This window comes from Ranitomeya imitator, chromosome 5 (genome assembly GCF_032444005.1).
Source record: "Ranitomeya imitator isolate aRanImi1 chromosome 5, aRanImi1.pri, whole genome shotgun sequence".
NCBI classification, from domain to species: Eukaryota; Metazoa; Chordata; class Amphibia; order Anura; family Dendrobatidae; genus Ranitomeya; species Ranitomeya imitator.
This window is the reverse complement of record NC_091286.1, coordinates 442,822,815-442,840,958: the sequence shown is the minus strand read 5'-3', so window position 1 is coordinate 442,840,958 and position 18,144 is coordinate 442,822,815. Positions and strand designations below refer to the sequence as shown.

The 18,144-nt window shown below is 46.1% G+C and overlaps 1 protein-coding gene across 3 annotated transcripts in view; it reads left to right on the top strand.

The window, feature by feature from the left end:
• LOC138638128 (probable cation-transporting ATPase 13A4) overlaps positions 1-18,144 on the top strand; it is a 161,586-nt gene that overhangs the window by 84,002 nt on the left and 59,440 nt on the right. For all 3 annotated transcript variants that reach the window (XM_069727159.1, XM_069727161.1, XM_069727160.1), the window contains 4 exons: positions 8,299-8,449; positions 8,536-8,613; positions 8,759-8,915; positions 11,038-11,155. In XM_069727159.1, the coding sequence (XP_069583260.1) occupies positions 8,299-8,449; positions 8,536-8,613; positions 8,759-8,915; positions 11,038-11,155 (504 nt within the window). The remainder of the gene's footprint in view (positions 1-8,298; positions 8,450-8,535; positions 8,614-8,758; positions 8,916-11,037; positions 11,156-18,144) is intronic.

The following is an 18,144-nucleotide window of genomic DNA, read 5'->3' as shown; positions in this document are numbered from 1 at the left end:
AGGGTGGAGGAATGGGAGAAATTGCCTCCAGAGCAGTGGGTGGAAGTACTGGCGCCTTATTTAACAGCTGAACCACATAAAGCCTATTATGACCTGTCCTTGCACGATGCTAAAAAGTATGCCAAATTGAAAGCTGAGATATTGGCACTCGTAGGAGTGACTCTGACTGTTAGGGTGCAACGGGTGCACTAGTGGGCTTATCACTGTGGCACACCTTCCTGGTCCCAAATGTTGGACCTCTTACACCTGATCCAAAAATGGTTTCAACCTGAATCCTCCTCCACAGCAGAGATGGTGGAGAGGATTATTATGGAAAAGATAATACACTCCCTACTGAGGCCTTTGAAATCCTGGGTTGCCCAGGGAGATTCCCGTAATGCTGATGACCTAGTGAACCTGGTGAAGAGGTAGCAGGCGGTCAAGAGTTCCGTGGGGAAGGTGTTGTAGCATCCACATACTGGGGTTCCCAAAGCAGGGCTGACACCCAAAAGAGGGGTGCTACAGCCACACCTGGGGGGCGGCCAAGAGCACCGGAGTTAGTGTCCAAGGTCACTTCCATAATGTAATTTATTGGAGGTGTCATATCCCTGGCCACACAGCTGCCCATTGTCCCATGACCACTGAGTCAATGGACTGCAGCACAGGATAGCGTTTCTCATATTTTGCATATCTGACCTGCAGTGCTGTCCCTCAAACAGGAGAGAGGCCACAAGCATGTCCTGTAACAGTAAATGGGGTGCAAGTGACTGGTCTGCTGGACTACTTACCTACTGAGGGCTACCATTCCCCATCAGTTGATTCCTGCAAAAAGGTGGATGTCGGCTGTATCCATGGCGATGCTAAGGACTGTCCTGTGGCCCGAGTGGTCATCAACACAAACTGTGGCACAGAGTCCCATGCGGTTGGCATGGTCAAGGACCTATTGCACCCTATTATAATAGAATGGGACTTTGCATTATTCTGGGACTTGTGGGGAAAAGGGAGGACGTCTGATTATTTGGACAACAACCAGGTTGCTCCCAAAGAAACCTAGTCACAGGCTGCGGATGATAGGTTTCCATTTTGTGTACTTGTTGGCGATGAAGATGAGACAAGGAAAACCTTGGAACTACCCAACTCAGAGACCTAACTCTTAAAGCGGCATTTGAAAATGTTACTGTATTAAAAGGTGTGCCTCAGGAGCCGGGGGCCGACAATCGGTTCCCTCATTTTCCTGTAGTTGGGGATCTGCCTTCTAGAATAACCAATCCAAGGGGTGAGGTGATAGAGCAGTTACTGGTGCCAGGGACCTATAGACACAGGGTGTTAGACATGGCTCATTCCCATGTGTTGGATGGGCAACTGGGGTCAGATAGGACCCAGGAGTGCATTCTGCAGAGATTCTACTGGCCTAGGTGTTACAGAAAAATCCTGAACTACTGTCATTCCTGCCCTCGTGCCAGCTGACCTCTCCAGTGGCCCACTTCCACAGTCCTCTGGTACCGTTACCTATCATTGAGGTCCCATTCGAGCAGATAGCGTTGGACCTGGTGGAACTCCTGGAAGAGGACATCAATACATACTGTTGGTCCTGGATTATGCTACCCAGAGGCGGCACCCTTAGAAATGACTGCTAAAAGTATCTCTAAGGAGCTGATCCATATCTTCTCCCAAACCGGGCTGCTGAAGGAGATACTGATGGACCAAAGGACCTCCTTCATGTCGAAGGTCATGAGAGAGTTGTGCAAGACCCTGCGAATTTGCCAACTCAGAATCTCAGTATACCATCCCCAGACTGATGGCTGGTGGAGAGATTTAACAAAACCTTGAAGGTAATACTGAAGAAAGCAGTGGAGAAGGACGGCCGATACTGGGACTGTCTGCTTCCTTACTAGTGATGAGCGAATAAACTCGTTACTCTAGATTTCCCGAGCACGCTCGGGTGTCCTCCGAGTATTTTTTAGTGCTTGGAAATTTTGTTTTTATTGCCGCAGCTGAATGACTTACATTTGCTAGTCAGCATACGTACATGTGGGGGTTGCCTGATTGCTAGGGAATCCCCAAATGTACTTATGCTGGCTAACAGATGTAAATCATTCAGCTGTGGCAATAAAAACTAAATCTCCGAGCACTGAAAAATACTCGGACGACACCCGAGCGTGCTTGGGAAATCTCGAGTAACGAGTATATTCGCTCATCACTATTCCTTACCTGTTGTTCTCCATCCAGGAAGTTCCCCAAGTTTCCACTGGCTTCTCTCCACTTGACCTGCTCTATGGACAACACCCTTGAGGGCTCCTGGATATGGCAAAAGAATCCTGGGAGGCTGAAACCCCCTCCTATAGAAGCGTGTTAGAGAATGTTACCCAGAGCAAGAGAGGATTGCCGACATGATGCCCATTGTGAAGGAACACCTCTTCAAGGCTCAGGAAGCCCAGTCCTGTTTGTATAATAGGTCAGCCAGGGTAAGACAGTTCAACCCAGGGGATTGAGTACTTGTGCTGGTGCACACAGTGGAGACCAAATTCCTGGCCAAGTGGCAGGGTCCCGATGATGTGGTGGAGAAAGTTGGTGAGGTCAACTACAAAGTTCACCACCAGTGGAAGCGGATGCCCTACCAGGCATACCACGTGAATCTGATCAAACCGTGGCAGGACACAGAACCCTTGGAAGCTCCTTGTCTGATGGCCAAGTCCAATGTCAGTGCGGAGGATGTTAAGGTGGCAAACACCTTGTCTCGCTCGCAGAAGAAGCAGTGCCAAGAATTGCTACAGTGTAACAGAGACCTGTTCTCAGATCTTCCAGGTTGTATGAAGATCATAGAGTATGATGTCCTGATGGAGTCTCTTGTCCGGGTCAAGTTGAAGCCATACTGGATTCCCGAAGCATGCCAAAAGGTGATCTCAAAGGAGGTGAAGCGGATGCTGAGTCTGAGAGTCATCGAGGTATCCAAGAGTGGCTGGTCCAGCCCAATAGTCCTAGTGCCAAAACCAGATAGGGAATGGCGATTTTGGAATGACTATCGGAAGCTAAATGAGAGGCTAGGGCGGCTATGTACATTACTAGCCTTGACCTCACAAAACGGTATTGGCAAATCCCCATGTCCCAGGGTGCCAAAGAGAAGACTGCATTCTCAACACCAGATGTATGCTTCCAATGCACAAGGATGCTGTGTCGGTTACAAGGCGCTCCAGCAACATTCCAGAGAGCCATGGACCAGATCCTAGGTCCCCATAAGAGGTATGTAGCAGCCTGCCTGGACGATATTGTAATCTTCAGCCAGGATTGGGGAAGCCATCTGAGCAATGTCCAGACGGTATTTGATACTCTACGAAAGGCAGGGTTATCCATAAACCTGAAGAAGTGTGCCTTGGGAATGGAGGAAGCAAGATGCTTGGGCTATGTTTTAGGCAGGGGCGAAATAAAGCCCCAGATAAATAAAGTTGAGGTGATCCAAGGCTGGCCACAACCCCTCTCAAAAAAACAGGTCAGGGCATTCCTGGGCATTGTGGGATATTGCCACTGGTATATTTCGAACATCGCCATGATAGCTGCCTCTCTGACGGATTTCCTTAAAGGGATGAAGTTGGCTATGGCTATGTGGTCTCCAGAAGCTGAGACGGCCTTCCAGGAATTGAAGCTGGCCCTGTGCAAGCAGCCGGTGCTGGTTGCATCCGATTTCTGCAAGGCATTTGTGGTAAAGACGGATGCGTTGGATGTCGGGCTAGGTGCTATCCAATCTCAAGAGATGAACGGGGAAGAGCATCCCACAATGTATCTCAGCCGGAAGTTGTTTACCTGCGAGAAAAATTACTCCATAGTGGAGAACGAATGTTTATCCATCTAGTGGACGTTGGACTCTCTAAGGTACAAACTCTTGGGCAGGAAGTTTAGGCTGGTGTCAGACCATGCACCACTGAACTGGATGAGGGAGAAAAAGGTAACAAAGCCTGAGTGACCAGATACTTCTAACAGGTAGCGCTATAGAGTTCAAGTCCTCTTTTTCTTTGAAGAGACAATTTGCAGATAGTTCCTAGCAGTTCAGGATTTTAACTTCCATGTGGAGCATAGGCCAGGGAAACTGCATGGCAATGCTGGCGGTCTGTTGAGAGTCCACTGTTTGTTGGCAGAAGTTCCCCAGAGGAGGAGGGTATGTAAGATGCCACTGGATGAGTCCTTGAGGCGAGATATGTGTCATCATGGCTATTAGCTGCGGTGATGTGAACTCGGAAGTATGCTCCAGCATGTATACTGCTGAAAGAGTTATTTGGGCCATTCCAGGCCCGGGTTTTACAAGCGGTCATAAGAGATGGGTGGGAATGACCGCTCACATATCCCAACACCAGGGGCGTGGTTTGGCTAAGAAAATGGAGGTGTGAAGACCTTCAGTGTGTGTGTGCTAAAGACACTGACCTGAGCGAGCGGACCCGCAGTGCTATATGGGATGTTTATTTATCTGTTTGCTTTTCACTTTGTACTGGAAAAGGCTGTTTGTTTGTTTTGGCTATCCAGAGCAGTTTATGCAGTTTTAATAAAATTTGCCTGGACATTTCAACAATACCGCTTCCTTTGCCTACCTCAACAGCGGCCGAGTACAGACTCCTATATATATATGCAATCAATGAAATGAAAATTAAATATGTCCCATATACATGTATCTGCCCAAAACAATATTAGACCCAACGTACATAAGGCCTGTTTCACACGTCAGTGGCTCCGGTATGTGTGGTGACAGTTTCCTCACGTACCAGAGACACTGACTCATGTAGACACATCAAAATATATGTGTCTCTGCACCTGTCAGCATGTTTTCACGGACCGTGTGTCCGTGTGCAAAACACGGAGACAGGTCCGCCTTTCTCCAGCAGCACGGTCTGCAAAGCGTCCCACACACGTGCACACAGAGAACAGTGTGCACTCTCCTCCGTGTGCACGTACCGCCGAAGGAGAAACAGCGCTACTGTTAAGCGCTGTCCCCTGCTTTTGGTGCTGAAGCTGGCATTCATTCCTTCTCCCCAGCAGCGTTCGCTGGAGAGAAGGAATGAAAAATCAAGGTTTTTTTTTTGTTAAATTAAATATGGAGTCACCTCCTGCCTCCCACCCCTCGTGCGCCCGCCCGCTTGCAGAGAAATACTCACCCAGCTCCCGCGATGCCTCCTCTCAGCGCCGGCAGCCTGTCCTGTGTGAGCGGTCACGTGGTACTGCTCATTACAGTGATGAATATGCGGCTCCACCCCCAAACTTTATTTTTAACAAAAAAAAACTTGATTTTTCATCCCTTCTCTCCTGCAAGCGCTGCTTTCAGCCGAGCAGGACAGAAGGGATGAATGCCGGTTTCAGCACCACACGCAAGGGACAGCGCTGTCTCTCCTGCACGGTCCGTGTGGTCCTAAGGCGGCACACGGGCGGCAGATGGCTGCCGCACGTGTGCCACACTGATGTAAAAAGCAAAAAAAGAATATCCAGCTCAACGAGACAGTGAAAAGTAAAAACTTGGTACTTTATTCACTTCATGTAGAAGCAGAGGATAAAAACATCAGCACAATAAGGATAAGAACACTATCTATCTACGCGTTTCAGGTGGCAAAGCACCCTTAATCATGATATCACGGTTATGATATCATGATTAAGGGTGCTTTGCCACCTGAAATGAATAAAGTACCAAGTTTTTACTTTTCACTGTCTCGTTGAGCTGGATATTCTTTTTTTGCTTTTTGGATTCCCCACGCCTTGACACAGCGTTTCCGTGCTCCGAGTGGAACTGTTACTATGGTGAGCTGGATTTTCTTTTTCGTTACTAGCCACACTGATGTGCCACGTGAGCACACGGACACACGGACACGGATAACTCCGGTACCCATTTCTCCGGTACCGGAATTATCTGGATGAGACTGGCCTAAGACTGAGAGAACCAAAAAAGAAAAACTGATAAACATGGAAGGAGTATTTCAGTCCTTTTTATTGATATAATTTATTGCACTACATGGTGGCATTTTATCACTGTTTAATTATGTTACATGGATGGTATTGGATGAATATTGAGCTTTAACTGACAGGAACATCAAAGGTTTGGGTTGGAGAACTAAAAAGGGAAAAGCCGATATGAGGTCAAAAAACTATTCAAACCATGTGTGATGGCGATACAGAACCTTTATTGAATCAAGATTTGGTATGCAGTGGAAATACAGAAAAAGAGAGACAGGCACATGCACTCAATTGGTAATATATCACATATCAAACACACCTCCAGGCTGTGTAAGGGCTATTTCACAAAGAAGGAGAGTGATGGGGTGCTACGCCAGAAGACCTGGCCTCCACAGTCACCAGACCTGAACCCAATCGAGATGGTTTGGGGTGAGCTGGACCGCAGAGTGAAGGCAAAAGGGCCAACAAGTGCTAAGCATCTCTGGGAACTCCTTCAAGATTGTTGGAAGATCATTCCCGGTGACTACCTCTTGAATCTCATTAAGAGAATGCCAAGAGTGTGCAAAGCATTTATCAAAGCAAAAGGCGACTTCTTTGAAGAACCTATAATATAAGACATAATTTCAGTTGTTTCACACTTTTTTGTTAAGTATATAATTCCACATGTGTTAATTCATAGTTTTGATGCCTTCAGTGTGAATGTACAATTTTCATAGTCATGAAAATACAGAAAAATCTTTAATGAGAAGGTGTGTCCAAACTTTTGGTCTGTACTGTATATATATATATATACATATATATATATATATATATATATATATATATATATATATATATATATATATATAATCTCAATGAACCCCGACAAGATGATTCAATCCAAGAAATGGGGGGTCAAAGAGTATTTCAGATAATAAATATAAATTTTATTGATGAGTCATACATATCACAAATAAAATGCAGACAGAGCACCAATAACTAAGCAGGCACTAGGAGGGGTCCCAGTAGCAAATTTTGCTATCAAAACTCACATATAAAAAGTATGCAGTAGGCCATATTTAAAAATACAAAAACAATAACTGGCTGCACGATATGGACAAAATATATAGATAAATAGTGATGACAATTAGAACATCAGAATAACTTTGATCTGCCATTCCAATATCCTGATTAGGGGAAATTTACCTCATGTGAGGGAGTGGATATCAAAGCAAAAGTTTCAATGGCAAGGGCAGGTAACATAAAATACATTAGGTGAATCACGTGTATGGAAATAGATATAAATCAAAGTGCTTATAGTGAGCTGATATTTACAAGTCAAAATAGAGACCAAATACCCCGGCCTGACGCCCCCACGCGCGTTTCACTGTAACTTCATCAGGAGGTGTGTTTTTATGATATGTGATATGTTACCGATTAACTGTATGAGTCTGTCTCTCTTGTTTTGTTTCCGCTGCACACCGAATCTTGATCCAATAAAGTTTCTGTATTGTCATCACACATGGTTTGCATAGTCCTTTGACCTCATATCAGTGTTTTCGTTTTTGGTTCTCTAACACAAACATTTGTTGTTCCTGTGAGTTAAAGCTCAATATTAAGCCAATGCCATCCATGTAACATAACTAAACAGTAGTAAAATGCCACCATATAGTGCAATATATAATATCAATAAAAACACTGAAATACTCTGTCAACATAAGAGCTGCACAACAGATTATACAGTGCACAAACAAAACAGCTAAAAAGTGCACATAGTATTCCACTAATACTAAACTCATGCTGCTATCTACAAGCTTATGCACTCATATATAAGCATACCCACTAAATCTAGGCAATCATGAATACCCATGCTCAGGATGTGCGTACACATATGCTCACTCATGTATACAGCCATACATAAACAGCTGCACTCAAAGTGACTATACACCAAACATACACACGCTACCTAAAGGAATTCACAGAGGCACCCACATATTTTCACACTCACTGCTAATGAGCATGGATACACACTACATATACCTAAGAAAAACATACATTTTCACTATAGGTACCCACATGTCCACTATTGTGCGAAACACTGTCCACAAGTAGATACAGAGTATGCACGCTTTTCAGCTGTCTATAACCTGTATGCCTATTCACATATTAATAGTTTAGATTTATCAAATGTGGTGACAGATTCCCTTTAAACATATGGCTAAAGGGAAGTACACTCCTGCTCTCGGGGGTCGTGGGGGAGGGTTTATCTTCTGTTTATCAGTGTTGCGGATTTATAAGTAGAACTAGATTGCTTTTTGTTTTACTTTTAACACTGCAAACTATACTAATACGTGACCTCCGTGAGTTAAGACATTACTTTCATTATCTCTATATTTATTATTTATTTGTTCTTAGTTTTCAGACAATGATTACTCAAAATCAGATTAAAAAGCTGTCGTGGGGATCCCTACTGGCTGCAATGACATGCTGCCATTCTATCATCATGCTTGATGGGAAATTACAAGGCGATCCTTTGGATCTGAAAATGTTTGAAGCCACCGGTTGGGTGAGGTTTTGTAATGAGAATGAAATGTTCTACAAATGAGCATGTAGCATAAGCCACTAATTTCTAACGATCCTAAATGTATCTAGGTACTAGATGAGACCCGCTCAGATCAAAACTCTTCCCAAAATATTATCGTCAAACCTGGGACCAACTCAAAGATGATGGTAAATTAATTAACCACTATTCAAGGGTTATCCTCTTGGTTTTACAAGTATGAAGATATACCTGTTTTTCTTAAATTAGCATATTATTTGTTATTCACTGACAAAATCACACCCCATTTATCACTGCATTTTGCCTTTTTCATAGGATGAGGTGAAGGGAATAAAAGTTCTATTCCAATATCCCTTTTCTTCGGTTATGCAACGTATGTCTGTTATCACTGAGGTTATTGGAGAAGATGAGCTGATTGTGTACATGAAGGGAGCTCCGGAGATGGTGGCCAGTTTTTGTACAGCAGAATCAGGTATTAGGTTTATACAAATCCATGTTTACATTCTGTATTTATATAGATTTTAAGAATTCTTTAGAGAATTCATTCATTCGTCCATCTTGAACTGTCCTCCCATCTATCTTCCTGCTCCCTTTTCGACCGCTTACAATCAGGCTTCTGGTCACACCACTTCACTGAAACTGCCCTAACTAAGGTCACCAATGACCTATTAACCGCCAAGAGCAAGCAACACTACTCTATCCTCCTCTTCCTGGACCTGTCCTCTGCCTTTGACACAGTAGACCATTCCCTATTACTACAGACCCTCTCATCCCTTGGCATCACAGACTTGGCCCTATCCTGGATCTCATCATACCTAACTGACTGAACATTCAGCGCCTCCCATTCACACACCACCTCCTCACCTTGCCCCCTATCTGTCGGAGTCCCGCAAGGTTCCGTTCTAGGGCCCCTGCTCTTGTGCATTTACACTTTTGGCCTGGGACAGCTCATAGAATCTCACGGTTTTCAGTATCATCTCTATGCTGATGACACACAGATCTACATCTCTGGACCAGATATCACCACCCTACTAACCAGAATCCCTCAATGTCTATCCGCTATTTCATCCTTCTTCTCCGCTAGATTTCTAAAACTTAACATGGACAAAACAGAATTCATAGTCTTTCCCCCATCTCACGAGACTCCCCCAACGAACCTATCCATTATAGTAAACGGCTGCCCACTCTCCCCAATCCCACAAGCTCGCTGTCTCGGAGTAATCTTTGACACTGATCTCTCCTTCAAACCGCATATCCAAGCCCTTTCCACTTCCTGCCGCCTTCAACTCAAAAAAATTTCACAGATCCGTACATTCCTAAACCAAGAATCTGAAAAAACCCTAGTCCATGCCCTCATCATCTCCCGCCTCGACTACTGTAACCTCCTGCTCTGTGGCCTCCCCTCAAACACTCTTGCACCCCTTCAATCTATTCAAAACTCAGCTGCCCGACTAATCCACCTGTCCCCCCGCTATTCCCCAGCCTCTCCCCTCTGTCAATCCCTTCACTGGCTCCCCATTTCCCAGAGACTCCAGTGCAAAAGCCTAACCATGACATACAAAGCCATCCACAACCTGTCTCCTCCATACATCTGTGACCTCGTCTCCCGGTGCTTTCCGGCATGCAACCTCCAATCCTCACAAGATCTCCTTCTCTACTCCCCTCTTATCTCCTATTCCCACAATCGCATACAAGATTTCTCTCGTGCATCACCCCTACTCTGGAACTCCCTACCACAACATATCAGACTCTCACCTACCATGGAAACCTTCAAAAAGAACCTGAAGACCTACCTTTTCCGGCAAGCCTACAACCTGCAGTAATCACCGATCGACCAAACCACTGCACGGCCAGCTCTATCCTTACCTACTGTATCCTCACCCATCCCTTGTAGATCGTGAGCCTTCGCGGGCAGGGTCCTCTCTCCTCCTGTACCAGTCAAGACTTGTATTGTTCAAGATTATTGTACCTTTTTTTATTATGCATACCCCTCCTCACATGTAAAGTGCAATGGAATAAATGGCGCTATAATAATAAATAATAATAATAATAAATAATAATATCTCCCAGGACGTACAATTGTGTTTCCATTCAGGGAACATTACACAGAATTATTTAAGAAAATTACTCAATGTAAATTTATTTGAATATGTTAAGTAACCTCCTAATGGGAACATAATTTCTTGACCAGTTCTTGGCTGTTTTCAACATGTCTGCTATCAATGTGTTCACAGTCCACCTAAGCCCTTTGTATGGATTATTAGAAGATGATGTATAGGCACTTAAAGAATTTAGTTCCAATCTACTAATATATACAAATAGATATATACTTGAGTAATATTGAGTGTATAATTATTTTTTTTTATTAGATCTCCATTATAAATCCACATTAATTGGAGGGAGACATTATAAACTCTGCAATATGAGCACACAGTGTTTTAGAAATTAGTAAATTATTGGCACAATATACAGCAACACCAAGAAATAGATATCTCATAATGAAGCATGTATTATTAGACATTACTAACTATATAAAATAACCAATTGAAATCAGGTGATGTATGGTATACTTATGTAGTATGTCTTTTTTAAAGTTCCCAGTGGATTTTTTAAAGAACTAGAGCATTATACATTTCAAGGCTTGCGAGTGATTGGTGTGGCCTCCAAAACCCTGAAGAATACCAATTGTCAAGACCTAGACAGCATTGAAAGGTATGGAGTATAGCATTGTATAGCACTGCAAAAATGTTACTACTATATAGCATAGTTTGCTATTTTAAGAGAGTGATGATTGCCTAGGAAATTGTAAAGTAATCACTCTTGATTAGATACCGTCTAATATAACTTTATTTGAGAGAACACACAGGAAATACTGCACAGTATTCATGTTTCTGATTGTATTGTGAATAAATAATACTGGCTGTTTCCAGCCAGCTAACGCTCGGCACGCTCATTGCTATCTAATTAACGCTGCTGGTGATTAAACTAAAGTAAATAATGACAACATTCAATAGCGCTTACGCAGGTGGTAAATTAACTTAAAATGAAGTTAATAACATTAATAATCATAAAAAATCTGAATAATACTAATAATACATTTTATTCACAGTGTATAATCAAAAACAAACTGGATTCAGTAAGATGTGCGTTTTTTATTCATTCCAGCATCTAAACAAATTTCATAACGAAGCATAAATAAAGTTAAAATTTCTCTGTAAACACAATTAAATGTATAGTCATTTTCGCCATTTTCAAAGATCTTACCTTGACTTCTACCAGGTACAATTTAATGTGTGGGGACGGGAATGTGTGTGGTAATGTGGTGGGGGGGCGGGATTGTGTGTGGCAATGTGGTGGGGGGAGGGATTATGTGTGGTAATGTGGTGGGGGAGGGATTATGTGTGGTAATGTGGTGGGGGGTGGGATTATGTGTGGTGATGTGGTGGGGGAGGGATTATGTGTGGTAATGTGGTGGGGGTGGGATTATGTGTGGTAATGTGGTGGGGGGGGAATTATGTGTGGTAATGTGGTGGGGGGCGGGATTGTGTGTGTGGTAATGTGGTGAAGGGGCGGGATTATGTGTGGTGATGTGGTGGGGGGATTATGTGTGGTAATGTGGTGGGGGCAGGATTATGTGTGGTAATGTGGTGGGGGCAGGATTATGTCTGGTAATGTGGTGGGGGGTGGGATTATGTGTGGTAATGTGGTGGGGGAGGAATTATGTGTGGTAATGTGATGGGGGTGGGATTGTGTGTGGTAATGTGGTGAAGGGGCGGGATTATGTGTGGTGATGTGGTGGGGGGATTATGTGTGGTAATGTGGTGGGGGCAGGATTATGTGTGGTAATGTGGGGGGGCAGGATTATGTGTGGTAATGTGGTGGGGGCGGGATTATCTGTGGTAATGTGGTAGGGCGGGATTATGTGTGGTAATGTGGTGGGGGGATTATGTGTGGTAATGGGGTGGGGGGTGGGATTATGTGTGGTAATGTGTTGGGGGGCAGGATTATGTGTGGTGATGGGCCGGCGGCGGGATTGCATGTGGTGATGTGGTGGGGGGCGGGGTTGTGTGGTGATGGGGTGGGGGGCGGTATTGTATGTGGTGATGTGGTGGGAGGGCAGGGTTATGTGTGGTAATGTGGTGGGGGGCAGGATTATGTGTGGTAATGTGTGGGGGGCTGGATTGTGTGGTAATGTGGTGCGGGGCAGGTTTATCTGTGGTAATGGGGTGGGGGTGGGATTATGTGTGGTAATGTGGTGGGGGCGGGATTATCTGTGGTAATGTGTGGGGGGTTGAATTGTGTGGTAATGTGGGGGGGCGGGATTATCTGTGGTAATGTGGTGGGGGCGGGATTATGGGTGGTGATGTGGTGGGTGGTGGGATTATGCGTGGTGATGTAGTGGGGGGCGGGATTATGTGTGGTGATGTGTTGGGGGGCGGGATTATGCGTAGTGATTGGTGGGAGGCGGGATTATGTGTGGTGATGTGGTGGGGTGGAGCTACTGTGCAGGGGGTGGGATTAGCGAGTGAGATGTGGGGGGCGGGATTATTGGTGGTAATGGGGTGGGCGGGTGGTTTTATGGGTGGTGATAGGGTGTGGACCGGGATTATGGTTGGTGATGGGGTGGGGGGGCATTATGGGTGGTGATTTTTTTATGGGTGGTGATGGGGTGGAATAATGCGTGGTGATGGGGTGGGAGGCAGGATTATGGGTGGTGAAGGTGTGGGGGGGTGGGATTATGGGTGGTGATGGGGTGGGGGGCGGTATTATGGGTGGTGATGGAGTGGGGGGCGGGATTATGGATGGTGATGGAGTGGGGGGCAGGATTGTGTGTGGTGATGGGGTGGGATTATGTGTGGTAATGGGGTGGGGGGTGGGAATATGTGTGATGATGGGGTGGGGGGCAGGATTATGGGTGGTGATGGGGTGTGGGGTGGGATTATGGGTGGTGATGGGGTGTGGGGTGGGATTATGGGTGGTGATGGGGTGGGGGGCTGGAGTATGGGTGGTGATGGTGTGGGGCGCGATAGGGTGGGGGGCAAGATTGTGTGTGGTAATGAGGTGGGATTATGTGTGGTAATGGGGTGGGGGCGAAATTATGTGTGGTGATGTGGTGGGGGCGGGAATATGTGTAGTAATGGGGTGGGATTATATGTGGTAATGGGGTGGGGGGCGGGATTATGTGTGGTGATGTGGTGGGTGCGGGATTATGGGTGGTGATGTGGTGGGGGGCAGGATTATAGGTGGTGATGGGGTGGAGGGCAGGATTATAGGTGGTGATGGGGTGGAGGGCGGGATTATGGGTGGTGATGGGGTGGGGGGACGGGATTATCGATGGTGATGGGGTGGGGTGACCGGATTATGGGTAGTGATGGGGTGGGGGGATGGGATTATGGATGGTTATGGGGTGGGGGGACAGGATTATGAGTGGTGATGGGGTGGGGGGCGGGATTATGGGTGGTTATTTTTTATGGGTGGTGATGGGGTGTGATTATGGGTGGTGATGGAGTGGGAGGTGGGATTATGGGTGGTGATGGGGTCAGGGGTTGAGATTATGGGTGGTGATGGGGTGGGGGGATGGTTCTTATGGGTGATGATGGGGTGGGGGGACCGGATTATGGGTAGCGATGGGGTGGGGGGACGGGATTATGGATGGTGATGGGGTGGGGGACGGGATTATGGGTGGTGATGGGGTGGGGGGCGGGTTTTATGGGTGGTTATTTTTTATGGGTGGTGATGGGGTGTGATTATGGGTGGTGATGGAGTGGGAGGTGGGATTATGGGTGGTGATGGGGTCAGAGGTTGAGATTATGGGTGGTGATGGGGTGGGGGGATGGTTCTTATGGGTGATGGGGTGGGGGGTGGTATTATGTGTGGTGATGTGGTGGGGGGCGGAATTATGGGTGTTGATGGGGTGGAAGGGCGGGAATATGGGTGGTGATGGGGTGGGGGGTGGGATTATGGGTCTTGATGGGGTGGGGGCGGGATTATGGGTGGTGATGGGGTGGGGGGCGGTATTATGGGTGGTGATGGGGTGGGGGGCAGGATTATGGGTGGTGATGGGGTGGGGGGTGGGATTATGGGTGGTGATGGGGTGGGGGGACGGGATTATGGATGGTGATGGGGTGGGGGGTGGGATTATGGGTGGTGATGGGGTGAGGGGCGGGATTATGGGAGGTGATGGGGTGGGGGCGGGATTATGGGTGATGATGGGGTGGGGGGACGGGATTATGGGTGGTAATTTTTTATGGGTGGTGATGGGGTGGGATTATGGGTGGTGATGGAGTGGGGGCGGGATTATGGGTGGTGATGGGGTGGGGTGGCAGGATTATGGGTGGTGATGGGGTGGGGTGGCAGGATTATGGGTGGTGATGGGGTGGGGGGTGGGATTATGGGTAAAAATTAAAATTTGAAAATTGCTAAATTTAAAATTCATATCGAAGAAATTTTACTACTAACATGAAGTACAATATGTCTCGAATATCCAAGAAATATCGCTTCTCCTTGTGCAGAATGACATGCTAAGCATGCCGAGATGAGGAGACTTAAAACCGCAATGCTCCTCTGGGAAATATGCTAATTATGCAAATTGTGTTTTCAGAGCAGAAGAGAACTAGAACTCTAGTGCCACCTATTGGCAGGTAGGAATCCTACAAGTCTATGTCGACCCTTTAACGAGCCTTGTCACATGACTTAGGATAATAGCCAATCGAGAATCTCAATTTACAGACACTGTGTTTCGGGGTACTGTCCCTCATCAGTGCAAAGTGGAGATCTGGTTTAGCTGATTGAGAGGCATCTGACCGATATCCAAGAAGTATCGTTTCTCCTTTCAGAGATTGACATGCTAAGCATGCCGAGATGAGGAGACTTAAAGCTGCAATGCTCCTCTGGGAAATATACTAACTATGCAAATTGTCTCTTCAGAGAGGAAGAGAACTAGAACTCTAGTGCCACCTATTGGAAGGTAGCAATCCTACAAATCAATGTGGACCCTTTAACGAGCCTTGTCACATGACTTAGGATAATAGCCAAACCAGAATTTAAGCTTGCAGACACTATGTTTCAGGGTACTGCCCCTCGTCAGTGCAAAGTGGAGATCTGGTTTGGCTGTGTGAGAGGCGTGCAACCAATATCCAAGAAGTATCCTTTCCCCTTGCAGAGACTGACATGCTAAGCATGCCGAGATGAGGAGACTTAAAGCCGCAATGCTCCTCTGGGAAATATACTAATTATGCAAATTGTCTATTTAGAGAGGAAGAGAACTACAACTCTAGTGCCACCTATTGGAAAGTAGCAATCCTACAAGCCAATATCTTGAAAAAACCTTTTCAGAATCAGTGGGATCCATTGAAGCAGTCCAGAGCTATAACCTCATAAAATGACAGAGGTCAGAATTGTAAAAATTGGCTTGTTCATTAAGTAGAAAATTGGCTCATAAACTAAGGGGTTAATTCCCTGTACCCACTTTGTTTACCTGCAGCTCTAGCAACCTTGACAGCTCCCTCTGCTTTATTATCTAACCTCACAGTTAAAGCTGGCACCACCCTGCCTCAGTGTTCAGCATTGCCCTCTGTACATGGAGCACCCCCAGACACAGGGCCACGAGTTCTCGGTACCGGGCCTCTCTGGTTTGGTTCTGAGGCTGTCACGGTGGCTAGACCCGGTCCGCTACCCTGCTAAGGGGCGTCCAATAAAAGGTGATAGGAGTCTGTCAAGGTTTCGTGACGCCACCTGTGGTGTTCGGTCAGCATGACCGACGCTGCTGTGGGGTCCGCTGGGGTGATGGAATGGCAGCTGGATGGTATACCTTCCCACAGGTGAACTATGTCCCCAGGGCTTCCCAGTGAGGTGGATGGTGATGGTGTGAGGTGCAGTCAATAACGAGGACACAAGGTTGCGGTCTCTTTACCTCTTTACTGAAGACTTCAAGATCCGCAATCCAGAGCATGTTTAACAGGGCTATCTGAGACCGACCGGTCCGATGGGCACATCCAGAATTCCCTTTGCAGGTGGAAATCGTTGCCTACCAATAGCGCCTGTGTGTTGTAGTGCTACCCTGCTGAGCATTCGGTATAGTCCTCACAACTTCTGTTCTAGTTCGTTCGTTCTTTCTAATTCGTTCCAGATGTTTCTAGTTCAACGTCCACCAGGTATGTTATGGCTAGGAGGCACCCGTATGACGGGAAGGCCTGGAGTTCTTCCGGGACCCTAGAGACGCCCCTCTCCCACTGTTGCCCCCTATGTCTTCGTAGGTGTTTAGGTGAGACAGCCAACCTATAATTAACTGTCCTGTGGAGTTTGAAGTAAAGCGTAGAGTCAGTTACTCCCTCGGTGTTCCGGCCACCGGCTACGCACCTCAGTAGGATGTTGCCTCAGTCTCACGGCACGACTCCTACTGGCTCTTCTTTGTGCCTGATCTCGTTTCTCACTGTTCCACAATATCCTTCGCTTCGTGTCTCTTTCTTAGGATACTGCCGCGGGGTGTGCAGGCGCGGTTCCGTAACGTTCTATTCTGGTCGCTAGGTGCCTGCCAGGTTCCCACGCCTGACAGGGACCCCCTTGTGTCTTCTCCCTGCCACACCCCCTGCCACGGGATGTTGCCTGAATCCAACCCAGTCAGCTTCTGACTAACTTCCTATCCAACCCCTAGTTTTACCAGTGTGAGGAGTGGCCCAATAAATAAAGCCCTTTGCTCCCCCTAGTGGCTGGAGTGTGAAGTGTAATGTGTGCTGGTGATACCTGGTCAGTAGAATTCCTTCAGTGCTATCAGACGTACCATCACTCCCCTTAGTGGCAGAGTGTCATACTGCAACGACCAGATCTCTGGGGCACTGCATACACTCATTGGCTGTTAGTAATCTACCCCTGCGCTGACCTCTGTCACCACTCCAGTATTGGAAAGAACAGACCAGTGTCCTGTGTCTGTGGAAAGCAGCACAATCACTCCAATCCACACCACATACACGGTGCTAATATCGTTTCACATGTCCCCAAATTACATCCACAGTGGTGATAGAGTGTCACATGTCTCCACATCACATCCACAGTGGTGATAGGGCCTCACATGTCCACACATTACCCCTGATATACGAAAACTGTGAAGAGGCTGTGGTGATGTTTGTCTGTGTTTATCTACATACAGGTGCTTTTCACTAAATTAGAATATGATCAAAAAGTTAAAGTTAATTTATTTCAGTTCACCAATACAAAAAGTGAAACTCGTATATTATATAGAGTCATTACAAACAGAGTGATCTATTTCAAGTGTTTATTTCTGGTAATATTGGTGATTATGGCTTACAGCCAAAGAAAACCCCAAATCATTAGCTCAGTAAATTAGAATACGCTATAACATTATCTTTAAAAAATGATTTAAATTCAAGACTTCAAGCAGCATGGATTGTCTGTCTCTCCACTCTTCCTCTAGACTCTGGGACCTTGATTTCCAAGGTCAAGTGTGAAGTTTCCACCTTCAGAGATGATTTGGGGAGCCATAGATATAAAGAACCCGGCACTCAACTTGAATTAAACTTGAGGTTTTTTATTCCGTAGTACGTAAAAAACGTTTCGGCCTAGTGTGGCCTTCATCAGTTACGTACTGAAGGATGACTGAGAATAACCTCAGTATGTGTGATAGATCCGTGGGTTATCACTTAATGGTGGTCCGCTTAAATAGATATAGCCATGTCATCTGCTGG